This window comes from Anopheles maculipalpis, chromosome 3RL (genome assembly GCF_943734695.1).
Source record: "Anopheles maculipalpis chromosome 3RL, idAnoMacuDA_375_x, whole genome shotgun sequence".
NCBI lineage: Eukaryota > Metazoa > Arthropoda > Insecta > Diptera > Culicidae > Anopheles > Anopheles maculipalpis.
This window is the reverse complement of record NC_064872.1, coordinates 21688660-21716540: the sequence shown is the minus strand read 5'-3', so window position 1 is coordinate 21716540 and position 27881 is coordinate 21688660. Positions and strand designations below refer to the sequence as shown.

Genomic DNA, 27881 nt, shown 5'->3' with positions numbered 1-27881 from the left:
CCAAATAGTCAACGAGTGCAGTGTGAGGCAGATCTCTCGTTCAAGAGTCCCTGCCACTCGAAGCCACGGGAACGGAGGGCGAGAATTCATGGAAACCTGCAATGAAAATTAATTGCCCAACGATTCCGCCGCTACGGCGGGCTTACCTTCGGGTCGTCCTCATCGCGGAGGATCTCCGACGGACCGTCCGCCTCGATGACCACATCCTTCGGATCGGCCGAACCATTTTTGTGCTCCGATGGGCAGAACTAAGCCAGGGCAGGGCAGACCGGGAAAACACAAATAAGAACAATAGCCGTCAGCATCATTTTCGGGAAAAGATTGACTGACAGTAAGGGAGATGAGCGAAGGTTCATATTTATTGGACAGTGCTTTGTTTTATGGGCGAATTCCCAAAGCGACGCACAGCAGTTGAAAATTGCGAAACAGAGGGATTTATTAAATTTCTTGCGAATAGACAAAACGTCACGCTTTTATTGACGGTATGCTGGTCGGGATGATAGTTAGAGCGAAGGGAAATGAGACTGTTCCTTGATTCTTGAATCATGTGTTGATTAATTTCTGTTCAATTTGATTCATGGGAAATATGCTCAAGAGAGTATAAAAGTATGTTTGTTTCGTGACATCTGTTGAATGCCAGAAGTTGAACGCAAGAATATCGTTTCAATGTAATCATAAAGGTAATTCCTAAATTGACAAAACTATCTAGAAAATGTTTTTTGGAGGTATTGTTTTTATGAATTTCGCTTAATAATATCATTAAGGGAGATTTTGTCAACAGGTTTTATAAACTTACATATACTCTGGCTGATTACCAGTTGTTACTATCTTTACCAGTGATTTGTTATGAGAATTGCATACTTTAAGAGAATAAAAAAATAGAATATTCTGGGAATAGAATCTATAATCAACAAAGAGCACATTCACACAAAACGAGTGATATTTTTACGCTCATTAAATTTTCTCACCAGTGTAAGAACTATCTAGCTGATTTGAGCAGGTTTTTGCGGTGGGAATTGGTCTATGAAGGGCAAAGCTATCAATTTAACTTCAAATGGCTCCGGTTCGACGTTGTTAAATGAAAATCAAACGCCTATCACAATTTCTTGACCGGTCTAATCGGAAGGAATGCAAACCATTCATGCCTAACTTGAGGTAGTTTGTTGAAAGAATTGTATACTGTTAAATACCATTCAGTGAAATTCGATACAGGAAACGCCTAAATTTATGCAAATGGTACAATAACGGATATTTGAATACAATTGCTTGACAAAATATCATTTATTTGTCCTCATTTCCCGAAACTATCATCCGGGCACGAATAAATCCAGTGTAATGTTTTTCCTTCCTGTCCTTTCAAGGAACCATCACTTCCTGACCTTGGAACCGGTAGGATGACTTGTAAACCGTTCCAGAGCAACGACCAGCGACAACGGTGACAATGCTTTTCTTGGTACGTAATTGCATTAATCATGAACTGTGCGGCACTGCCAAGCACACGAGACCGAATGCTCTCGATGAGAACTAATGGACTGAACGTCAGGACTGTCTCCCGGGACACATACTGTCTGTTCCGCTTACGTCGTTAAGCCTGTCGTCGTCGTTTAAGGTCGTCTCGGTGGGCCTGTGTCAACGTCGGTGATTTGGGACGGTCAAGCGGACAATAAATATGCCCTCCGGCAGTACCGGCAGTAATCTGTGGCAAGTTGGCCTGGCTGTCCCGAACCACACACTCTGGCAGCGAAAAGAAACAACTCACTGGGAATGGCAGGCATGGGCTAACCTTTTGTTTGGGGCTGTGATTTGACGTACAAGTTAAGACGTCCATTCCGCCATAGCTCAAGGCTCAAGCTCTAAATTTGTCCACGGGATATGTACAGCGTGATTGAATGATTGTATTGGTTTGCTTCAAAATGAACCAAAAGATAGTACCGTCTCCAAAAGCTTGAGACCAAGTTGACACTTCAAGACAGTTCCCTCACTGGGCGGTGTGTCTCTAGAGCTGTTGGAGTGTGGCAAAACAAAATATTTCCAATTCACACCAGTTCAATAAATTCTGCAAGACGAGCCATCGGGAGATTGCTGTGTTCCTCTCGTTTAGCCTTGTCTTGCTGAGGTACTTGATGGCAAGCAAGCAAAAAAAAAAAAATCTTCTAAAGCTCCATAGCTTCAGCACTCCATCAAAACCATACATTTCTCTTCAGTTTCTTGCTGCGATGTTTGTGTGCGCGCTTTCGCATTCGGGATCGTGTCGAAAGCATTATCGAATCAATTGATGGTTGAATGAAAATGTGAAATCAAATTCCGCTAACAGCATTGCCAGTGCCTCGATAATGGGCACACTTCAAGCTCTCTGGCATGGGATAAAGTTTAGACGTAGAAAAACGGAAAGGGAGTAGCAGTATTTTACAGCCCATCGTCAGCTTTCCAAGGAATGTAATTTTTTGTGAGAGGAAGATTTACACACTTTTTGCCCATCTTCTACACTGAAGGAAGTTTGGATGTTGCGTTACTTTGGTGTCAAAAAGCTGGCAGTAGCAGTTTTAACAGCATCAACACACACACACGCCCAATGGGAAATGTGATAAATCGGTTCCAACTTCATGCGTGCTTACGGTGATTAGATTTCAGCTCGACCGTGATGGTGCCACACCGTAAACATATTTATGAACACGCACGAACTGGCCTGCCCTCCCCCCCCCCCCCCATCCCCACCTTTGGAGCAAACGATGCGAAAGTTTTAACCCAACTTATGTGTGTATAATAATTTCTTACCGGTTTAAGCACCTTCGTAATGAAATACGTCTTAAGGCCCGCTATTCGTAGTGCTTCCTCACGCTTTTCACCATAGGCCGGCTCCACCTCGAACTCGCCATTAAGGAAGCCGAGCGTTTTCTCCGACAGATGGACACGGCTGCGTAAAGAAAGGAGCAAGGAAAAAGAAGTAGAGAGAGAGAGAGAGAGAGAGAGAGAGAGAGAGAAAATATAAAAGGGAAGCGAAAAATCGTAAATGGTGGTATGGTATGATGAGTTTTCATTTGGAATTATTTCCTTTTCACTTGGTGAGGGAGCTTTATCGACACGGCAAATCACGCTCTATGCCTTTTTTTTTGCTTCTTTCATTTTTTTTTCTTCTCTTTTGCAAAGCTATTTCGCTGTTATACTGCGCTCGTAAACTTAAGCTAGAGGAGTTTAGGTAGCGAAAGGAAAAATAAGGAGAACTTGAAAATGAAATAGCAAATTTGGTCTTTCATCTTTAAAAAGAAGTAAAACGTCTAACTAAAAGCAAAAATGAAGCGTATTTCTGTAGAAGAAAAGAAAGTATTTACAAACGTTCTGGTACAAGCGTACGAAAAAAAATTCTCCTGATTCAGATAAGAAGTTTAATGGAAACCATTACGAAAAGCAAAAAAAGGATATAAAAATAGAGAAAAAAGTGTTGAAATAGCATTTGAACTATTTTCCTCTCTCTCTTTTCGACACATGCTTACAACAAATCTTTCTTAACGTCTTTTAATGTAGATTGATCTTTGTAGAGGAAGAAATCGTTCTTTAACATCCATCGTTGGGGCTGGAGCCACCAAAAAAGGTTTTCGTTGAAGCAATTTTTCATGAAGCCAATCGATCCTGGAACGATTTACGATCCGTTCCGGGGGTACGATTATGCAGATTTTTCCAAGGCTTTCTTCAAATATCCACTCCTGAACTCACACACCCACTAGGACCCACCAGCGAAAAATGGGGGAGGAAGTTAAATATATTCTCTTTTTTTCTTCTCCCTCAATGCGCCCGTTCTTACCCAGCCTTTCCGCTCGACTCCATCTTGTTCGCCAGCTCGACATCCTTCGAGTAAACGTCGAATTGCCACTGCCGTTGGCCCAGAATACCCGCCAGCACTGCTCCGGTGTGTATGCCGACGCGCATATCCACCGGTGAGTTTGTCTTCTGCTGGACGTACCTGTGGGACACGGGGTTCAGTAAGAAGAGCTTCCGCGAGAAAAAAGACGAGCGTGTGGTGAAATGGGGCTGATTGGGTACGTACTTGATCGCTTTCACCATGGACAGGCCCATGTGCACACACAGGACGGCATGATCCGGCCGCTCGACGGGGGCTCCACTGATGCAGTAGTAACAATCGCCAAGAATTTTTATCCTCAGCTGTTGATATTTCTGTGAAGAAAGAGTGATAGGGAGGGATAAAATGCAGACGATGTTCCTGTGGAATTGTGTGTGTGTGTGTGTGTGGGCGAAGAATGGCCCAAGCGTGCAAAGTTCGTCAAAGTCCTCATAAAAGTCTACTTGTCCAACTAGTTCCAATCCACTTCTTGGTCTTAATGCTTGAGCATCAGATGAAGATGAGAGGCAAAAACGTAAGGGAAAAACTTTTCACTGATCTCACTTGAAGGCGTGTGAGGGTTGAAGGTGGAAAAACGGAGAGTGAAACGTAATGCTTTTTCCATACACTTCCGGATCCGGGAGAGTCTGCTACACTGAATGCACATTGGACATTTAATGTCATGTTTTCGTTCTGAAAAGCCTCTGAAATGTCAGATGTCTTAGATAGCAGAAAAAAATTCCCATCCGAAAATGTTAGATGTTTTAGCCAGTATTAGAAAAAAATAAAGAAAAGTTAGTGAAAAACAAGAACTTTAAGTCGGAAAGAAATAAACTGATATTGATTGTTAATATCACAACAAAGCTTCATGCTCTGTAGCTTTCAAAGTTCAACCCGTATCCCACGCACAAAGAATTAATTAAAGACCGTTCAATGTACAGTGATGGATAGAAGTATAAAACCATCTACCATCCTATTATAAACTATAAGCAGCTACTTAATATCATATCGTAATTTTGTTCCAAATTAAAAATTGCATAAGTGTAAGAAATCCAAAAGAAATAATAAAAAATTATAAAAAAATTATCAAATATATTAAATTCAAACTCATCCAGTTAAGGTATAAAGATGTGAAAGTGTAAAAGGGTTGATTTTTTCATTTAAGAAATGTATGCTCTTTTCCCAAAATCTTATACTGCTGTTTCTCCCTATTCTTCTTTCTTATTAGCTCTACAATCTGATGGTTTGGCTGCTTACTTCCTTGCATCAATTTACCCGTAGCTTAATAATCAGCCCTGTGTACGAGGATACGGATGAGACTAGATTCAGGCTTTCATGAGTGTTTGCGATTTTTTTCTCACTTTGAAATGGTTTTTTGAGCTCCTGGCGCATACACAAGCTACCTACACGGAGCAACGGAGAAAAGGCTGAAATTGCAAGTTTGAGATTTTTTTACAGCTTCGCAACGATTTCAACAATATTAAATTACCCGTGGCGGCACCGGACTGTATGACCACAGCGTCACCGGTCTTCAAACGGTAGTATCGGGGTTCAAATCCCATCCGTACCGTCCCGCCTAGTGAGGACTGACTATAAAACTACGTGTTATCGGCAAGTCTAGTAAGCCATTCGTTGGCCAGCGTGACATTAAGAGGTCGTAAAGCTAAAAAGAAGAAGAAAGAAATTTCCCGTGGCCCGGGGCCTTAAAGACCAGCTCTGATATGGGCTCAGCGACCATTCCGCACTTAATGTTTTCAAATTTTTAGCTAAGTTTTAAGAAATCATGTTGATACGTTGAATATTGCCACCATTACTTTACTTTTATATTTTTACGAAAGATTGTAGGTAGTCTTATTCTATTTTCTTAGTTGCACTGTAAATTAAATGATATCTGTATATTTAAAATAATGGGACTCCTCGTAGGATTGTATATTCGTTCGTTCGTAAAAAGTCTTTGTTGTCATTTGGGCCCGGGCAAGAAGCGTCAGCCAATTTGCCTGAAATCCTCATTCTGGAATAGGGATAAATATTTTATCCCATCGTTCACATGAATCTGCCCACTGTGCTGTGTTTGAATCAGGTTGCTTCAGAAAGTGGATAACGGTGGAACCGATGTAGAAGAGTTGCGAAACGAAAAGGGTCTCTCCCTGGTTGATGTGCTTTGTACTACGGTGTATATTGTGCCTTTCTGTTCGTACGTTTCTGTGTCTTTCCGCTGGCGTACGTGTGACATAAATATCAGATCGAGAACGTGTATGCAGTTTGTCCCGTTGTCTGTCCGGTTCAAACAAAAAGCCCATGTGTCACGGTGTCTGCGAAATTTAATTTATGCTCCAGCCCAGTCACAAGACACACACACACATGCACACCCCATCAGACAGGAAGCGTTTCTGGTTAGAGTAAGAGAAATGGATAGAAGCCGGATACTTACCTCGGCGAGCCGGTCGAAACGAGCGAAGAGTTCGTTCAGTATCTTCACCAGATCCTGTGCCGAATAGGTGGACGAGATGGCCGTGAAGCCGACGATATCTGCATACAGGATGCTGAAATGGAAGGGAAGAAACATGCACAAAAAAAAAAGAGAAACACTCATCATCAACTGTGGTGCAAATGATTTTCCACACAGACTCCAGTGTGAAGGCTGCTTTCAGGGACATTTTCTCTCACTCGTGCTAGACAATAAGACACTTTGAAATGAAATGTTTGTGGCACGTTTCGGTACGATATTTTGTTACAATTCATATAAACCTAATTGTTTATAGGATTTTTTTGTTGCTGCTGTCTGTCTGTACATGTGTCGTCACTCTCAGTCATCGATCATTACGAAATCGTGCACTAAACTGAAATGATTTGATGATCGATTGGCACGGTAGGCCACCTACGCACTCGCGCTGTGCTAAATTTAATCTGCCTGCTATAATATTCGAATCTCCCGCCGGGCCACGTCAGCAAACCACGCTGGAGTACGCTGGACTAAATCATGCCGCACGACATTCAACACACATTCGCATACGTGCTAGTTAAAATCGACGCCGACAACCCGGCAACCCGGCTACTAGCAAACGTAAAACGCAAAGAAAGTGAGGCGAGCCGACACTAATTTGCTAACGACCGTTTGTTTTGGCCCCTAGCGCGATGCCTGTGATGTTGTGCAGGGAATGTTTTGGCGAGGCAGATTTGGCAAATAAATAAACCAGAAACCGAAGAACGGTTACCGTGGTAAAACATGTTTCACCCTTGGCATTATGATGAACAAACAATCATCATTTTCGGGGTACCAGCGCCAGTGTTTGCTCAGGTGGTTGGATTATTATGGCAGCGATGAAGAGGGAGGCGTAGTGTAATGAGAAGCGTAAAAGAGTGTTATTTCGAACTTTTCGCACTGGAACTGGACGCAAATGGGTGAAAGGAATTTAGTGCGATTTAATTTTTATGCCCCGGGTTTTGTTTTTGCTCAGTGATCCATTGGAAAAGTAAGAGGCGGACATTTATCTCACTGAACTTTGGTTAATGGACACGTTGGGTGGTGTGGAATGTGGAAAAGAGATTTGGGAATTATTTATAGTTTATCAAGCAAGTTTGTCCCATGTCAATCATTCGGACACAGTTAGTTCAGTTGGTATTTGGATTGTGTATGGCCAGGCTTTAGGCCAGGAGGAAGTGCTCATTCTTGGAATTGAAAGTGTTTTTATGAATCATTTATCATATGGAGTGATATGGAAGGCTCGAATCTGGATTATCTGAATTATACAGGTATGATTAACGTTTGCTTTGTCCTGTTTTAAATTACATTATCTGAGATTTAGAAAACTTGTAGAATAAATCTTAGCAGATGCATACGAAAAAACATCGATTGTAAAAAAAAACATTCTGAGTCATTAGAATAATTAAAACCAAATGAAAAACTTCTTAAACACTAAAGGAAACTCAATTCGTGGTGAAAATTGTATTTAATAAGGCATTACAAAATTGTGTCGCATCACCGCAACGGACAATTCAGACTCAACAATTTAAGTTAGATATTTAAATTGTGTGATTGAAGGTTTGTTTCAACAAGTAATAGATCATACGCCGAAGGAATACGGCTTGGCCGTCATTATGAAATAAAAAATGGTCATACGCCTCTTTTTACGGAACAACCCGTAGTCCAGAGCGTTCCTACAGGAATCCAATCGATACCAGTACTGGTTGCACTCACGGGTTGCCTACTGGTCGACACGTGAACCAAAGATTCGAACTCACGTATACTTTACTGCACCCAAGAGCAGACTGCTTAGCTTTTGAAAATTATCTACATTAAGGCTAGCTGGCTAAGAATCATTCGACAGCCATACAACTGATATTGAATATTACCCTAACGGACTTAAACATGATATTTTAAGGATATTTTTAATATTATTCAGATCAAAGTTTTGTATAAATAATAACCTATAACTGGATCATACATGCTAAAGAATATTCTCATTTATGAATGCCAAAGCAAACTACATATTTCATACAAAATGTAGCACTTAGGACACATTGTAATGTAAAAAGTTTGTTCGCGCTGTTGGCAATGTTGCCCAAATGCATGCAATCTGTGTACCTAACTCGATGTTTACAAAAAAAATCCGATCGTCCAATAATTGAATATTTTAAACACAAATCAATTGCAATCCTGACGTTCAAAAGGTCATGCATGTTTTCATTGATGTTAATATGCGAAAAGAATTCGTAAAATGCCGAAATATGAATAAAAGCCTAAACGTATGCAATATGTGTATTAGTTTTTATTTATTAAAATTTCGTTGAAGGTGTAAGTAATCTACTAATATCAACAATTTCAATGCCACTAAAATTCTGGTAAATTTCTATCTAGAGAAAACATGCTAAAACGTAACAATCTCTCAGCTTTGCTCAACCGATAATAAGCAAGATGTACGAAAATATATAAAAAAAGGAAATTGATAAAGTACATTCCATGAAATCAATTTTTCATTTTAGCTTAACCCGTTCTTTTACATTCCTCCCATATTTTTTATGAATACCCTAGAATGAAATTAAATACAGCTTTATAATCTTGCCTATCAGCTTCAACGCACAAAATTGTAACACAACTATTCCGTACGTAATAATTGATCTTCTCTGTGTCACCCACTCAGAGCTATAGGTACAGCTCAGTTGCAACCCTTGCACCAAAAACTCTGACAGCATCGCCTGAACTTGTTCTCCGTTATCTCTTGCCTTCAGCAATCGTTCGTCCCGTACGTAAGAGGATTATTGGAAAAATTATCGGAACTACCAGCACGCTGGGAGTATCGTATCACCTACAGGTACAGGCCACCCGCATTAGCTTTTTTTTGGGGAGGGGGAGTATTGATGTACCAGCAAAATGGTAGAACTGATCCTGCTGCCTGGTTTCGCTTCGTTACTACATTTCGATGCTCCCTTTTTCGGAACCATGGTCTTATGGCGTACAGCCTTCAGGGGCGTGGGAAATAGCATTGGCTTTGGTGTGAATGCACCATCAGGTACAGGTTTTCCTGCTGAGGCTTGTGGTTTTCCAGATATTCATACCGTTGTATCACGCTTAAGGCGAAACTGAACTGTACGCATGCAGCCGACTTCACTAGCCGACGGTACGTCACAGACGACCGAAAAACCGCGGCTGTAGTTTACTTGCGGCTTCGTATCCTTTTGTGATATTGCACTGCCTGCCTAGCAGGGTTCTATTAGCGCCAAGTGCAAAGTTAACTTGTGCTACTTTCAGCCTTAGAATGGTGCGTCTCGCATGAACGATGGGCGTTCAATGGAACTTGACGTGGTGGTTGAGTTTGTTTTTGAAACCCACGATCTTCTCGTATGCATTTATGCTTTCGAGTAAATTATAAGGAAAGTGTTTTGTGCTTTTATACATGAGCTCCGGTTCGCCTGGTAAGCAATTTTCATTTCAAAGAAAGCAGCAGATAAATATAAAACATTCAACCATCAACCGCTCACCAAGATGCGAGAAGAATATTTGCTTCATTCGTCATCTAAATCATTCTCAACAATCAAAACTGGAAAAATGAGTAAGCCAATCTGGACCAAAAAGAAATATCAAAAATGAAAATAAGCTTCCCTCGATTTTCCATCGGGTCCTGTAGTGAGGATAGAGAGAGAGAGAGGCAAATTGCCCGCCAGACACGTGGCAGTTCGCGTGGGACGTCAACGATACACCACCACCAGGGTCCAGGTCTTAGGTGCGAGCAATTTTTATTCCTTCCCGGAATTACTCTCCAGCTCCGTCTGCCTCCTAGACGGAGTGAGTGAAAATGCACGAAATATTCCTGCTGTGGCAAAGAAGTATAATTTAATTTTCCGACACAAAACTTCACCTCACATACCGTCGCGTTGGGTAAGTGTCTGGGTGAGTTTCCGTCTTCTTAAAATCGCAAAAAGGGAGGTTATGCCTGGAAGAGATGATCTTGCGAAGAAATATCTCACCCGCGCACTCTGACTGTGGTGTACACATGCCACGGATGGTCGGTTTCTCACCAGGCATGGTTATCCGCCTGAAGGTATGCTATACGCCGTTTGTTTAAAGGTAAAAGAAGGCGACCGATTTGTTCGTTTCGTCCTTTTTTACTTTCACAGTCACATGCAGACACGAACACGTTAAAGGAGAGGAAGCACGATGAAGCGCACTTGGTCGGAAAAGTGTTTTTCACTTGACAAGAAGGTCTGGTTGGATGCTGGTGTATGTGTGTGTTTGGTTCTTCATAACTTATTAAACAAACAATGGGAAAAAGGGGGCGCTGGTGTCGCGTGTGCGAAGCTGCGCATCGGCGTGTGTTTCCTGTTTCGTTACCCTGAGCCAGCTGGTGTCGTGTGTTCGAGCTTCACCTCGATTCCCGCTAAATTGGCCGTCCCGAAAGCAAACAGTGACAACATCCGCCTGGCAATACTAGCAAAGGCATGCTGGCATCGTCATTTGTGTTGGCTTGGTGCTTGGCTCCAGCTCGTTGCAAAAGCTCTGAAGGAAAAAAATGCTTTGTTTTATCTGTCACACAGAAACACATCGAAGGAGCTTTTCCGTGTTTAAGCGTTTCTTCAATTAAGTTGGGCACCGTACCGGCACCGATTAGGGAAAGGGTCCAAAACTTTCCCGGTACCTAATGATGCCACCATGCGGAGATATCTTGTACGGAGGCGAACTAGTTGTTATTGCTCGCCAAAACCTTCCCGAATGGGTTGTAATTAAATTATAGCTTACTTTCGTGGAAGGGACAACAGATGAAGCTTCCCCGGTTGAAAAGGCAAGCAAGACAGTTGAGACAAATTAGGGCGAAGGATAACAAAATTGTCATATTTAAATTGTGCTTCAAACACATGACATGGGGGCATCCAATTAGGGTGAACGGCGAACTTTACGAAACATTTAGATCGATCGGTATATACGTTCACCCACAACCACAAGCCAATAAGTCACGAACTATTGACGAGCAATCGATTGACTCCGCACATGCCACACCCCTATCGGCAAATATGTTGTACATGGGGAGACCAGGATGATATTTGCTCTTTTGGTGAGTAAATTTTGCTATGCAAATTTGCCGAGCTGTAGGCGTTGCGTGGTGAATGCATTGTAAGTAAATAGAAAAATCGTTTAACTAGGATAGTTTTGTGGTCGATCAATCAATTAGTGTTTGAGTGTTTTAATTGCTTTCAAGAGCGATTCCCAATTTGAAGACTGTATATTATTAACTTAATAACGTCTTCGTTTAAGGTTGACTAGGAGGCTTCAAATGTTTTACACTCCTAAGATTGTACACTTGAAGCAGTAAACGTTATCAATATTCAGCAACTTGAAGTGCATTTAAAAACTATTGACATTTCAGGCATTTAAAAATTTAAGTACTGTTAACTTCATCGATAACATGTACTGATGATGGGAAATAAGGAAATTTTTGAGAAAGTTAAATTACTCCTTTACTGAGTCTGTATTACGTCTAATGATAAGGTCCTCATAGTAGTTAAGGAAAATAGTTAATTTCATTTTAGAAATAAGGAATAATATTGCATGCCACCAATCACACTACGCTATGCAATAAGAACTGGGTCAAATATTGTACAACAAATAAAGTTTAGGGTCGATTCTGAAGCCTTTAGTTTGAACGGCGTTGATGTGCTCCGTAGCTCCCGTTACTAGCATCCAAGCAAACCAAACTAACTACTGATTTGAAAGTGGATTCCTTTTAAGTAGAAGTCACAATATTATTATTAATACATAAATTACGTCGACGTTTGTTCGATTGGCTTTTAGAGCCTTTGCTTCCTAATGCAATATTTCGTCTAATTCTCAATAAGCTCTTGATACAATAGTTTCCCCTAAATGTATGCAGTATGCTGTCCGCTGCGTTTGAAATTATACAACATCCAACACAAAATTATCCCTTTTTCTCAGAATCATTCAAATTACATGACCATTTTTACAGCAAAAAAGCCCTTCTTTTCTCTCTCCCTTAAGCCCGCTACTAGGAGGATTATTTCTTCCACTTGACGACGATCGAAACTGGTAACGATAGCCAGATGCAAGACGTTACCGAAAAGCGGCTTCAAGCATCGAATGTAATCCTTTTTCCACACTCCAGTGGCAAATAATCGGACGCCCCGCACGCCCCTCGGGTGGCAAGCTTGAGCTTTGATTGATTTTCCTCGGAAGGATGCTAATGCGTTACGAGCCGGTGCAAACGTTGCGCTTCTCATGCAAACGGGATCGGTGTAAGAAATCTAGTTAACGGCTTGAGATACTTGAAACTGAAACAAAATCCCATCTTGCGTTGCGTAAGTTCGAGTCCGTTAAATTGTGCGAAAGAATTTCGATTAAAATTAAAATCAACCAACGCAAATGACGTAATTTGTTGGAGGGGAGTTGAGCAAAGCTGAATGGAGAACGAATTGGTTCCCCCCTTTGGGATGGTGGAGAGTTGATTCGTCCCTTGTGAGGAAGAATAATTTCTAGGCCTTTCTAATATTAAGGTTCACGAGAAGCCTGACGGGTGATATCCTGATGATTTTTTTTTCTTCGATCTTGTTTCCACATCCTATTTGCGTGGAGTTGAAGATTCAAGAGAGCTTGAGGTTTTTTAGCGGCACAACAAAAACATCACCGTGTACCGTCTGTTATCAAATCTGCCACAGGAGGACACAGGAGCATCGTGTAGCTTTTGCCATCTTCAATCTCAGCGTTTTTCCCATCCCACCTCAACACCCTAAACCCCCAACCTGCAGGAGGGAGGAGCCTGCTGTTTGACGATCGCTTGTCAAAACGCGCCTTGCCGCCATGTTTATTTACTTATGTTTCATTATTATGATTTGTTCTTCGATTTTCCTCCGGTCGCCACCCCGAGCGTTGGGACCGGCCCCCCCGAAGGCATTTGTCGGGTATGTTTATTTTCGTGTCGAATTTTCCTCGGGTTGAAGATTTTACTGAGCTCTCGCACGCGCTCGTTTCCTTTTGGAGGTGGAGATGAAAACCTACCTCAACTCAACTGTGTTTTTATTTTGTTTTGTGCGGGGGTGAATTATTTTTCTCCATTTTGTATTTTCTTTTACAATATCTTTTTTTTGTTGGAGTGTGTGAGGTGACGCAATCGACTTTCTAACCGACGGGTAAACAGTTTGCCTTTGTCGTGATGGTGCTTCGTCAGAAAAAAGAAAACGTCTCAGATTTTTCCTTTTTCTCCCGAAGTCAAAAGCAGCCAACAGACATGAAACGGTGTGTGTATGTCTGTGTCAAGAAATATGTTCGTTGGTTTTATCGTTCCACACGGATTGTTTCCGATTGGTCCCGCATGGGACGGATAACAAACGCAGCACACGTGGCAAAGGTCGGGGCACACCACTTACCTGACATTTTCATGGCGACTCATGTAGATTTTCTTGAACTGCTCCGAGTTGGTGGAACCGAGATCCTGCCGCATCTTGACCGCAACATGCTCGGGCAGCACCGAAAGCAGCAATCGCTCCTGGGAAGAGAAGGGGTTGAATATAGAGAAATAAAAAAGAAAATTAAATTAGATCGCGCTCAAGTTCGTTAGCTACAATCTTGTGTAGTCCGTTTGTTCGTTCGTTCGTTACTTGAAGTTCGCCTGAAACCGGTCGAAAGTAATCTACATTTTCACTTTCAATTTGTTTCTGCAATTTCCATTTAAGCTTCTTTTGTCTTTCGGGCTCACTCCTTTCCGAGTCCCGACTCCCACATTTAAATCAATTCAATTAGATTGAGTCCATTCACTCAGTCCCGGGTCTCCGACGACGGGTTAAGTATCGCTAAAGTAAACTACTTTGCAAGTGCCTTTTTCAGACCAGACGATACAACTTTCTTCCCAAAAGAACGCCGGCAAAGGAAGCGAAACGGGCCAACTTTTGTTTTACGACCATCGCATCGCCGGCAACTGATGGATGTTCAAACATCCACCGGACTGCAACAAACAATTTCAAAGCGGATGCCGATGCCAAACACAACAACAGTGTCGTCATTGCCGTCGCTCCTGCCATCACCCCTACCCAAAAAACTGTCGCCAATGAATCGTCAATTCGTAGTCGCAATTCGGCACAACTGCAGTAAAAAGTGTTGACTATTTATGGACGTCCGGTGCAGACGGGACGGATCATGTGTACGCAGTGGGTAAGGTGAGGTGAGCATTTTTACGAGTCTCGCAACACAAAGTGTCCGGTTAATGGGTGTACAACGGGTGGCACGACCTTGACGATCGCGAACCGTGGAAGTGTGATGCGTTTGTTGTTTTCTCCGGAAATAGATGGGAAAATCGGTTGGAAACCGGTAAATATTTTTACATGCTTGTGACGAAAGTGGTATTGCAAAATTTTCTGTAACACAAGTTGCAAGGTGGAAAGATTGGATGAGTTTTAAATGACTAACGCCAGCGGGGAAAATAATTAAAAGCTTCCACGGTAACGCACGCTAATTGACGTGTTGACAAATGTGTATTTTGACGCTTTGAAAAACGACTTACGAGGTATTTCGGTGTGTGTGTCAGGGGGTTGATGATCACTTAATTTAGGCTTCAACCGGTGACAGCTGAGTATATATGGCGGCTGACGGCAGACGAGTATAGCAAAAAAATAAGGTTGATTCCATGAATTCTTATTTTGAATTAGTTGTTCTTACTTACAAATTTAAATTTTGATTAATTTTTAATTTTAATTTTTGTACTGGAACCATTGATGTCCGTTTATTCTAATGACCGCAAATAATTTTGTTCTCAGTCGAATTTTGGGAGCTAAGCAAATGCCACTGCCAAAGAAGTAGCTGAAGATTGTGCTTCACATGATTTTTATAGGTTCCTTTTAATATTTTTATTTATTTTCAAGTTCGTTAATTTTGTTTTCTTTTAAAGCCATAAGTTTAAGCACAGGTCCAGGATTATTAAAATATATCTTGAGGTCTTGTTTTGCATTTCATTTTAATGTGATGATATGAAAATACGTACGCATATATATATTTTAATAAACACTCAAATGTTTCATAATCGATGATAAATCACACAGCTTCATAATGTGTATATTTGGAAATCAAATTGGGGTTAAATTCCATCCTGGCCGTCCCCCCTTAGTGAGGAGTTTGTAATCATCAACCATAAAGATGGTAAAGTCATTCGATGGACATGACCTAGTAGGTCGCAATACCAAGAAGACGTATTTTGAACGATTTTGGATTCAAAAATCTATTTTCAAATCAGATTTCTTGAGCATAAATCATTATGACAACGCTTGAATACAAGAAAAAGAGAACAAAACACAAGCCAACGTTGAATATTTAAATCAATCGCAACTTTGAATCAAACCAACTCTCAACATCTCCATTGCAGGGAAGACGGATAGTGGATTGTAGCCGATTCCCATGCCGATTACTGACGAATAGGCATTGATCGATTTGGTTGCATAAAGCTTTCCGGCCTGTCTATCCTCAGCTGTTGCTCTCTGCTTAGCATCCTTACATCCTCCCATTGTTTCTGTTCGAAAGTATGCATACATACATACACGCACACCCAACATAGTATTAAAGCCGAGCATTTTAAGGCTATCGAAGAAAAGTCCTATCCTAACACGAATCGTTTCGTGTGTCGGGGTTTAGCTCGCACTGGGTTGGCCGGGGTTGATTTATTGCCCCTTGCATGGTGCCAAAATTGGCCATACGGCAGCTGTTTTCTCTTTCAAACTTAGCCTTTTATTTGAGAGCCAGGAAACACGTAGTGGTAAACAAATGTGACTGAAACCTCCCGGAGTCGTAAATCAAGCCTCAGAACATTGGTTAGCTTATGATTGATTTATTTTAAAACCCCCGTTCCTGGCGGGTGGTGAAGCTGAATCTTTCGAATCACACTCACACAATGCTGAAACATAAAACGGGAGTGGACTGACACTACTGACCTGCTCGGCTGACTGCTCCTCGATCAGCATCTTCACCTCTAGGCCTTGCTTTGCCTCTAGAAAGGCTCGTCGTTGTTTTGCTTCCGCCAAAAAGTAGCACAGCAGCCCAATCAGAGTGGCAGCAATCAGCAGCAGTACGTTGGCCACTTGCTGGACGGAAAAATGGAAGGAAATTGAACAAATATAACAGATGCTATAGTAGGATGAACAATGAACAGGGGAAAAAGGGGTTTATTTTTAAAGCGAGATGTACGGACTGTCTTCTACAGCACTGGGCAGTATAAAACAGTACCGCAAAGTTTACTTACCTGTTCCCAAAAATAGTTTTCCTTCTTCGCCAACCCGATAATGGCATTGACGTACGTGGCGAACGAACCGAGCCCGAGCAGTATCCCGGTGTACTTCAGCAGCACTGGCAGGGTCACGTATACTAAAAAATTAAGCAACACCGCCCAACCGAGTGAATCTCTGAAAAATGGGAAGGAAAAAAACAAAAACCAAAACTGGCGGTCATAAAATATTACCGATGCTGGGTGGGCTATATTTTGATGCTCGTCCTGATCTCCCGTTGCTGGGCAAGGGCCTGCTACTTCTTGTGCAAACCTTAAGCCAAAGACAAAACTTTTCGGGAACGAAGAAAGGATCCGATTTTTCACACCCCAAAGCCTCAGCTTCCGGTTGGCCGATCGGGGTGCTATAATTCCACCAGGCAATAATTGGGTTTGGGATTTTGGGGGGCACTCTCGGGAGGGTTTTGGTTTCTTAAAATTGTATGATGATACAGACGAATTTGTTGGTAAGGGGGGAGGAAGAAGTGGATGTGATGGAAGTGGATTTGTGTTATCTTTTTCTAGTCCTTTTTTGTCGATATTCAGATAGGTTGGCGATGTGAGTGAGTGAGGAGAAGAAGGGATGCTATTGAATGATTTAGGAATATTGTTTGAAAAGTTAAAAAAGGATGGTGAACTTTTCACCCATCAGTTTTGGCATTCAAGAGGGGAAATTAGAATATCTGTCACGATTTATGCCTTTTTATTCGATCTGAAAGCCACAGCTAAAAGTTTGGTTGGATGGCGTAATTGGAAAGTAAGGAGGCTCCAGCTGCCAAGGATTTGAATCGAATTTTTGTCAATATCCGAGAATTGAAAGTACATGAAAAAAGTTCTCAATTTTTTTTAGCAAAAAATGGAGTTTCTACGCCATCAAATTTTTTAAATTTAGAATTAGAAAACGCCGGTTCAGTACTCTTTATGTTTCTTTGATATCACATAACAGCAACACGATCGCAACATATGAAGCGATTTATTACAGCTCTCAACACTGTCCTCTCCCCGATCCCCAATACTTCAGCGTTACATTCTCGTTCATTCGCGATCCACAAACACACCGTTTTGCAAGATAAATTAGATACAATTTCCTCCTTCACGGTTGATTTCGCAATTTCTTTCGTTCGAAAAATTTTGAAAGCACAAAATGAAACGAACGAAAGATACTAATAGCCAAATCATTCATCATATTTCTCGCTGCTGCAGCTTGTGAGCTTGGAAGTGAAAAATTATCCACATTACTGGGGTATATGGTGCAAGCGCACACTCTCTATACCATTTCCTGTAACTAAATTATCATAAACGGAAAGCTTTGTACGAGCAAGACAAAGAGAGAGAGAGAGAGAGAGAGAGAGAGAGAGAGAGAGAGAGAGAGGGAGAACGTATCTAAATTCCCAAACACGAACTGCACAACGTTCGCTACGTGCAAGTACCCGTAAAAACAGACCCCTTAGATAAATATGACAAAACACCGAAAATCTCTGAGCGGGAAATTTGAACATACACACACACACACACATACGCGTGTGCACGGTCGCCGACGTATGCGACCTGTTTGTTCACTGTTTTGCTTGGAGTATGCCCCAGCACCAGCATCCCATTTTGCCGGATAATTAAGTTTAAATTAGGGAGTCTCCATTTTGGGCATCGGCATGAATATTCATTTACATTATTTTGACGAACCGCGGCGACGGTTAGCTCCGCTGCCAGTAATAGTACATCAGGCCACTTACTATGTTTGAATGCGTGCATTTTGTGTGGGTGTGTGTGTGCTTTTGGGAGTGTATATGTGGTCGGTATGTATGATAAAATGGGCAAACAACCATACGGAAACCATTCGCACAAGAACCCACCGCCAAAATGGTGATGATGATGATGATGGGGATGGAATACAGTTACAGGCGCACTGTCAATAAAATTAATGGACTCACTTTTCATTCGACAAAAAAAACAGAAAAAAAGAAAATTGAACCTGGTAAACATGGGTGCAGATGCAACACCGTACGATGAAAGAGCATTTTTCATCCGTTTTAAGTCATCCACTCTTATCGACAGGTTCGTGCTCGATGTCTTTTCGTTCGGGAAAAACAGAATGCGCTACTACCGATGTGTTTTTGCTGATATGGAAGCAAGTGTGTATGTGTGGTTATGTCAATCGAAAATTGATATTTGCTTTTTAGCTTGCCATTGCTATCGCAAGCACTCCTCTCGATGAGCATGATCATGACGGTGAGCATCGGTGGGTTTAATTTTCGCGTACGGATGCATCGCTTGCATCGCCTACGACTCTCGAGCCTACGGGGGATTGGTCCTGGTACGCAATCTAAGCACGAAGCTCAAAAGCAGTCGAACCATGTTGTGGTATGACATTTGTGTGTGTGTGTGTGCGCATTTGTGTGATGCGAGCTTTTCAGGTGAAATTGATTTGACAGCAATTTATGCTTCAAATGGGAATGAATGGAGACCGCTTATGACGAGAGGCCTACCGGTGGGGAAGGGTAAATTGATAACGTTGTCCCTGATCTATCCAATCGATCGGTGGCTATAATCGAAACTGTCAGCATCCGGATTGACAACGATGAAATAATTACGACGCACAAGTAACGTTAATGAATTTTCATCTTGCATCCAGGGTGCTAAAGTTGAATCGCAAAAAGGAAATTAAGCTAAATCTAACTGAATTTAACGTCGAAGGAAATAGAACACAATTTTACTTCAATGTATTCAATTTCCCAATGTCTGCAAGTTGCATCGGCACCCTCCGTAATGGGAGCACGTACAAGAACCTAAGCTACTGCCAAAATGTCTGCCAGCGTGTGCCACGTGTCGTTGTGACTGATTTCTGTAACACGCTAGCTACTTCCTGCGGGAAGCTTCCTGGAAGTGTAGGGTTGTTATTTTCTTAAGCCACTTATCCACTCCACAATCCTCTGGCTGACCCGATTTTGTTGCCCCTTGGCTCGAGCCACTCATGTGTCTGTGCTCTCTCGTTAGCTTTGGAGAAGGCGGCAGCAACAGCCACAATATCACTATGGAACACAATCTTATTTGTGCGACAACAATGACGATTGGCAGGAATTCTGTAGTCCACTTTCCGTACAAGACAGAGCGACACATGTACACAGGTTCATTACGACGGTGCATGCTGATGCAGCCTGTTTGTCGCAAAACACGGAGAGCGGATGCATGGCAGCCTGACTCCTCAACCACTAACCGACACCGTTTAGCCCGGCAAGTGAATCGATTTGATTGGTTTGGTCGACTGCATTTCCTGATTTGCGCTGGGGTTGGAAAAGCGGATCAAACAACGGCACCGTAAACGCAAACAATTTCTCGCAAATAAAAAGAAGCAAAAGGGCTACAACTTACAAACAAGCTTTCCCTGACGTTCCGTTTCCATTGCTACAAAAGCACCTTTTATAACGTTTAAGTAAAGCTGAAAAGGGGATGGATAAAGGAGGACAGAAAACTCTTACCTGGGTGTTACGGAACCTTTAAGAAAGAGCTGCAGGAAGAGCTGCTTAATGGCGAGCAGCCACGCCAGATGGGGTGCAATTTCCCATATGATGCCGCGGAACCGACCCCGCCCACAGAAGCGCAACACGATCGCCAGGACGATGTTGATGGTGAGGAACACGCTGGTAACGACTGGTGGTGCAAATGGTGCAAGATAAAAAAAAACAGGATTACGATTAGATTACGTGCTTTTCCGCGAGAAAACGGAAAATGCTGGCTGGGTTTGTAGGATCGAATGTGTTTTCTTTACGTAGTGTTCTCTTTACTAACAAATTGTGGCTGTAGAAATGCAATTGGTGAAAAGCTTTTGGGTACGGATGGTATATCAAGTGTGGCATACGAGGTCTTAAAGTTGGCAGTTTGATTTAAAAAAAGAGAATATGAGAAAAAATAGGCATTATTATCTTTCTTAATTAAAAACACGGTAAAACGGTAAAACAAAAATTTATGAACAACTGATAGTTGATAGTTATATTAGTAAAAGCCGTAACATTTCTTTAGATATGTTTTATTTCATTAAATCAATAATTTTTGTCATCGCTGAAGGCTTCATTTTACAACTTGCTGGCGACTCTTTCGTTCCTTTACTCCTTCTTTCCTTAATATTATTTGCCTTGCAACTTTTTCTTCTTGCCAGCTTGCAACTGGCAGGGTATTTGTAACCCTATTAAAATAAATAAACTATTTCCAGTTCAGTTTAACGGTAAGTAAACTAAAGGGAAGAGGGAGCCGGTACTGGGGCTTGATAATTTTCAGAAAGTGGAGGATTTAAAGCAGCGTGGATGTGGATGTCGACACAATCACCTCCTTCTTCTTGGCTATAAGACCTTCTACGACACGCTGGTCATCGAATGGCTTAGAAGACTTGCTGATACCACGTAGTTGGATTTTTAATCCTCACTAGGGGGAACGTACGTGTTAAAGGAAAGGTTTAAAGGCTTAAACAACCCCCTCCCCCCCCCCCCCCCTCTCACGCTAGCGTGACCAGATCTTTATGGTTCTAATTGCAACCTGGTTAGACACTTTTCTTACACATGGTCCAATATCCATTTCGTTTAGGACTAAAGAATCAAAGCGCTTCAAACCCAACTTCCACTTAGAAAGGTTAAATCCGCTACTACTTCCTATCAAGAGAAATAAGTACTTTTACCGTACAATAAAATTAAAAGACTTAACAGTTTCAACAAACTAAAAATAAGTACTTTGAAACAAAAATGCAATAATCAATATTTATATGTGTTGTAAATGTACCTTGCTTTTCCTCGGAATCTTCACAGATTTAAATGACAAATAAATAAAGACAAATTATAATTCAGAGTGCATAAGAAATAAAAAAATATTCATACATGATCAAATGAGTAAAACAAACGAACTAATGTGATTTAATATGAAAAAATCAAAATAAAAATGTAAGTAAACAAGGAAGCATATCATAAAACAGAGTGTATGAACATAAGAACAAGAAACACAAATTTCAACCATAAATATTAGCTTATAAAACGACATCTCAAAAAGAATGTTGCAGAAAAAAAAGAAAGAGTGAGAAAAATTTGGACAAACTTTATTACAAAAGAAAATAATTATATAAAATAAGAGCATAACAAACCTATTTAGAGAAACCTAAACAAATGATTCAAAACTAATGATGAATATATCAAGCGGAAAGAAAACAGTCAGTAATGAATCCAAAATGGATAAATAAAACTTGCTCAAAAACAATCAGAAAGATCAATAAATAATCAAATATTATATGCCATTATCTCGTGTTTGCCGCTAAACTGCACAATCCAATTGCAGAACAATCATAACCCATTGTCCTTAAACAACAGCAAAAACAACAATCAAAATTTGGTAGGTCAATAAACTTGAAGCCATCTAAATGACAAAACCAAAACCCACCTGTCACAGCAACAACATAAAAAGTAAGCAAATTCTTATGCTAGCTTTCATCCACAGGTCCGATTGCTTAATCAAATGCTTCTTATTTTTGTTTGCAAAAATCTTTCGCGTAAGCGTAATAATTGGAAAAGTTTTGAGCGATAAGAAAACTTCCCTTTCACTTCCATGCCCCACGACACTCACTGTGGCAGTGAGCGCACCGAGGTTGAAAGTTCATTTCTTGTGCTTAAGCTTCATTTGATGTGCAAGACAAATAATGCCGACCCGTGTTCACATTGCTTTTGTGTAGTATTGCGCGCGACTCGCTCTGTGTGTGTGTGTGTATGTGTGTGTCTGTGAGGATGAAAGGTGGGCTGGTCTTTGCTGCAATTACCAACTTACCTATGCTTTCCACGCTCTGTCCTTGCGGTACCGCGATGGCCCAGATGTCGAACAGGATCGAGGCGATCAGATAGCAGGCGAAGGCAACCCGCTTCTGCTTGAGCGCGTAGCTCTGGTACAGCTTGTCGAGGACGGCATCGGGTAGCAGCACGCCAGCACCACCCCCACCAACGGTAGCCTGATTTATGCCGCCCACTGCCGTTGCTATCGCGCCGTCGTCCATCGTTGGTCACTTTGAGCTCGCTTCGTTGGGTGATTTTATTTTTCACTTTTCACTCACAGCCGCGCGTATCTGCACTGTGTGTCCCCGACTAAATCTTCACTTTGACAACAGACACTCTGACACACACACACACACACTCCGAGACACTCTCACTTAGCCACACGTGGGCTGCCTTGATTCGTTTGCAATATTAGACGACCGTTGCACACACTCAGCATGATTGTGACAAAATGCACACACACACACACACACACACACAGACACAAATTGTAAACGTCGCTCGGGGAAACGAAATGATCGACTGTCGGGCTCGGCGATATTACCGGTCACGATGACAACGGCTGGCCCCGTCGTCCGCTGTGATGATGTTCGATGATAATGCTAACGCGATTTTTCTGCTCGTTTTCGTGCTATCGCTGGTTGTTTTGCTTGTACTTTCGCTCACATCATCGACTGTGAAAATGCTTAGCGGGGCACAAAACTACACTGGCCGTCGTCGTCGGATGTCGTCCTTGTGGGACACTATCGGTGGGATTTGCGTCTGGTTCCGGCGGATGATGAGCTTCGGTTCCGCTCTTCGGTGTTTGATTAACGAGATCACATGTTTGTCACTGGGAAGGATTCGCTTTTTCCGTTAGCTATTTCTGTTCCGTGGTGGTATGTGTGCTATGTGTGTAAGGGGAGGGCTGAGTTTACTCTCGTTAACCAATGGCCTGTAGTTGAAATGTTTAGTTTTTGTGCAGCATTTCCTGCACACGGGTTTTCTTCCCCCCCTGCAAAACCAGCCTTAGGCAGTCTTTGGTGAAGTGATATCGTTTAGCTGATGATGACGGATAAACAAAAACGAAACAGAGAGAGGGAGAGACAGAGAGAAAAAAAGGAAAATAAGGAAAGAAACAGAAGACACTATCAACAACGTGCCAGCGATTGTAAGTAAACTGTTTGAATTTAGCATTTTTTTTCTTCCTGCAACACTTCCTAATGGACTCCCTGCAACAGTCGAATGGAAGGGAAAACTTTTCTTTCCTTTACCTACCCCCGTTCATTTTGTTATCGGTAAGTGTTGGCAGCGAAACACGTTGCAGATTTATTGTTATTTAAAAATGGCCAACTTTATGTTATTTATTGACCAAGCCACTAGGGAAGACTTGGCTCGTGCGTCACGCAATCTTCTACAACAATGCAGCCACTGGGCCTGGCCTCGTGAACTAATCAATCATATTTTTCTAATACTTGTCAGTTTTTCAGCGCATCGGACGACGTTTTGCGAGGGAGAGAAATAAATTCAACCACCAGAACAATCAGTCTATCTACGGAGCGCTGGAGTTACTACTTTAGAAAAGCAAAGAAAAAGTCGGACGGATAAGGCCTGGTCAGCCCCGAAGCCATTCGCTAAGACCGTAATCCGTGCTGTTACCGGGTGGTACGCGCTCAAGATGCTTAACTTTGTGGCTTCGTTTTACGATTTTGCCGGGCGTGCTGGTGTACATTCTACTGCCTGCACCTGACTGGTATTGGAATTGATAACGGTTGACGCTAACGATGTTTATGAGCTACAGCTGTAGTTCAAGAGAAATTTCGAATTGAACCTTTTTTTTTTTGCTGTTGCTTTTTTTCCTACGGATGAACCACTTCCAGGTAAAGATAAAGGATAAAGGTTTCCCGACAATTCCCAACGTTCTAGTGATGCTGACAGTTTGATTCAATTTTATGTTCCATTTGCTTTGTATGAAGAAAAAGTTGAAGCTCATCCTTGTAGTCGGATGTGCTAATTAGAAAAGTTTTTGATCATTAATGCAACAAGGTTAGTTTGCTTAATTGGTGTGTGAAAATGGCACGAGAAAGGTGGAGATAATGTAAAATGTTCGTTTCAATCCTGAACGGAAAAATTATCTGAAAATATTAACAAGCCTCTGCAGGCTGTGGCTTGCAAACGTCAAGTTACTCTTTTTCGTTGCAATTTTGTTGGGAAGCCTTTCAAAGCTCATGTTACTCTCAGCTAAAAAAAGATATATACAGAGAAGGAACAAAAAAAACCCTGTTCAAAACACGAATAAAAGTTTGCAACCAACCATGCCCGTACATAGTTCAAAGGATTTCTCCACGGTCTGCTTCACCATGCTGCTAGAACAACACACCATCAACTGCAGCATCATCGTTGTTCACACACATAGTATGTAGTTGTACGCAAGTTTTCCACGCTCATAAAAACCTTACGCTCCTGGGGGCTTATGGATTCATTATCTCACTCCCTGTGCGGGCCACCAACCCAAAAACAAAAAGACCAGCAGCATTACAAATAATGTAGCATTATATTGCTACCGTACAATCTCGCAGAAAGCTTCAGCAACCAGCTTAGCACACCGGAACGGTAAGCATCGTTTGCTTGCTTGCCTGGAAGATTAGTGATATGCTTCGTGCACCGGGCGAAAACCACCGGGCGTCTCCACCACAGAAAAATTCGTAAACCACCAGGCGTCTCCACTGCCGATGAACACGAAAACCACCAGGCGTCTCCATCGCATGGGTACCAAAAATATTATTGCTTGCTTGTTCGTTTGTTTTGCTCTCCTTGCAGCGCATGAAACTGCATGTCCTCACTGCTACGAGTGTTAACAGATAACAGAATGTTTCGAGTTTTCACGAGAGGTAGAGCGAAAACTCATGCACCATTCACCCTTTTCTTCCAACTGCGAGCATTATTCAATGTTTTGTGGTTAATTTATGGTGGCGTTGCTCGGTGGTCATACTTCACCTATTTATAATCACACATACACACATACACACGCACGCTGTCCTAGATCTAATCATGACTAGTGACCGTAAAGCGCGAAACTTTTTGTATTGTACAGCGAGCTAATGGGCAGAAGAATGGCTAATTATTTTCACCCTGCTGATAGTAATGGTAGTAGCAAAAGGAGTACAAACGATGCCACCACTCACACAGACACATATATACACGAACGGGAAAGCGCGAATCGTTGTTTTGTAGTTTCCATCTTTCAATTATGTTTTCGAGGTCGACATAAAATTTACGATGCCATACTGTATGCTTATGCTCTCTCTGCCTCCCTCCTTCTTTTTCACACGGATGCAAGGTGCCAATAGGTTTAGGAAAGTGTCTGGAAAGTTTACAGTCAGCATCAACATCAGCAGTTTTTCGTGCCCTTCGCGAAACATGGATGGTTGAGAATGAACGAGAGAGAGAGAGAGAGAAAGAGAGAGAGAGAGAGAGAGAGAGAGAGAGAGAGAGAGAGTGAGAGAGGTTTAGAAAACTGGGCACTGTGTTGAGCATTCAATTAGCTTAATGTATTTCGTGTGCCGTTTGGCCGGCATTTTCATAAACCATTTTCCTCCCACCTCTTCGTTGTAGGAGGCATAAATCAATAGATGTAAAGTGTTTTTTTTCTCTCGCTCTGAGTACAGGCGATAGGGAAATATCGGCCGATTACATGGAAACTCAATTGCTGCCGGTCGGTGTATGCGGGTGTATGCTCTCGAGGCTCAAAATAATAACCGTTGAAAGGTCAGCACTGTCAACAGTTCGTACGGTTGGTTGAGAATTCACAACACATTCTCGTTGACGTTGTGGCTGCCAAAATGTGTGTCTGGCACGAAGGTTTCATACTAAAAATACTTGACCCACCTCGACATTTTTCCAGTTTCATTTTCTCACCACCCTTCCTATGCCACCTTCTGTTGCTGTTGTGTGCTGGTAGAAATAATTTCCCACTAGCAGAAAGCAGCGGCCCTTTTGGAAGAAGGATTAACTAGACGGTCTTAGCTTTTTTCTTCTCTCAGCTTTAACCTTGTAGCTTGTAGCTCACACATAAAATACCTCCAAAAACCAGCATTTTTGTAGTGGTAGCAATGGTACGTACTTGTGTTGTACCGTTCACACAGACACACGTGAAAGACCGCTCAATCTTTCGCTAATGACGGTCACATCAGTCCGAGCGCAAAAAAAGGCAAAAGAAAAGGATGCGTTTATTTTGATTTAGTCCGGGATGTTTCCAAAATAACAGCCCGGAATTTGAAGCATGTGGGTAGGTTAAATTATAGGTCGGATTAAGTGTGTATACACCCATGAGCGTGAGGTGATTTGGGACAGAATGTGAGATGAAAGAAGCTACAACAAAGAAAAAAAAACTGACATATTTCCCTCGGGGATGACAAATTTTCGATCTAAAAAGATGAGCCTGGGCGGTGGGCAAATGAATGATGAATAATTCAGCATTCAGGAAATGGTAACGTGTTACATGTGCTGTTGCTTTACCTCTTTAATGTATAACCGTGGTCTTGCAAAAACTTTTTCTGCGTTTTCTACTTTGCTAGAAGAAGCTGGTTAGTTGGTTGCACCATTGCGTTTTTGCATCGAGAAACACGATCAATTGGGTCAAGTGTAAGTGGATATGATGGCAATCTCATAGCGCTCCATTTCCGCAGTAATGAAATGGTACTGTTTTTCCACCCATTTCATGCTTTTATTTTTCGTTCCGTGATGGATTCATCCAGGGCATCAAAAAGTTCTTTTGCTGGTAGCAAAGCAATTAAGATGTTACCAACCAGCCGCTACGGCACGTAGGTAAAGGGGATGGGGAATGCGGCAAAGAAGGAAGTGTCCCATTTCCCGAGGATTTTCTATGCTTGCTGTTGCAAATAGAAGCGGGGCTTTCGCAATGCAAACTGTTCCAGTTTTGCAAGAATGAAAATGGATGCGTTCGGGGCAGATAGATATCTATTTTTTCCGAGATGGAAAAACAAACCCGTTTATGATTGTGAGTTTCCAATAGCATTTAAAGGATTCCTTGCAGTTAATATGGTTTGAGTGAGACGCTAGAAGTGTACACAAGTGATGTCTTTACTTGAACAGGTTCTGAAAAGAAACATTCCCTTATTTGCATCACAAAACGAAACCCTACCGATATTCCACGGTTCCCAAGTGTCCTTGCATTTCATCTGTTTGTGTTCCATAAGTATCCTTTCAAGTACTTCATATTCACCGCTTGAAAGCTTTCCTTTTCGCAACTACCATCTGCTGCTGCGACTTTTGCGCTGCTGTAAAATACATATATAATTCACCTTTACAATTTTATTCTCCATTCACCGAGTAAAACTCCGTTCCGTTAGCTTCCCATTACGACTTGCATTTGCATTTCACTTCAACCAATATTCCTGGGTAGGTTAGGCATAACTTTTTGCAACACCGTTTTGCATTCGCGGGACGAAAAGAAATTTGTCGTCTGCCTGGTGGTAGTAGAACAGTACCAGTGTTGCAGCTCTG

The 27881-nt window shown here is 41.9% G+C and overlaps 2 protein-coding genes across 4 annotated transcripts in view; one reads left to right on the top strand and one right to left on the bottom strand.

The window, feature by feature from the left end:
• LOC126563912 (adenylate cyclase type 3) overlaps positions 1-22597 on the bottom strand; it is a 29789-nt gene extending 7192 nt beyond the window's left edge. The window contains exons 1-10 of the mRNA XM_050220705.1: positions 22375-22597; positions 20055-20226; positions 16561-16720; positions 16253-16402; positions 13706-13824; positions 6267-6378; positions 4043-4170; positions 3800-3958; positions 2776-2914; positions 147-248 (exon numbers count right to left, since the gene is read on the bottom strand). Coding sequence (XP_050076662.1) covers positions 147-248; positions 2776-2914; positions 3800-3958; positions 4043-4170; positions 6267-6378; positions 13706-13824; positions 16253-16402; positions 16561-16720; positions 20055-20226; positions 22375-22597 — 1464 coding nt within the window. The remainder of the gene's footprint in view (positions 1-146; positions 249-2775; positions 2915-3799; positions 3959-4042; positions 4171-6266; positions 6379-13705; positions 13825-16252; positions 16403-16560; positions 16721-20054; positions 20227-22374) is intronic.
• LOC126565597 (60S ribosomal protein L34) overlaps positions 1-27881 on the top strand; it is a 364763-nt gene that overhangs the window by 40166 nt on the left and 296716 nt on the right. The window lies entirely within an intron of this gene.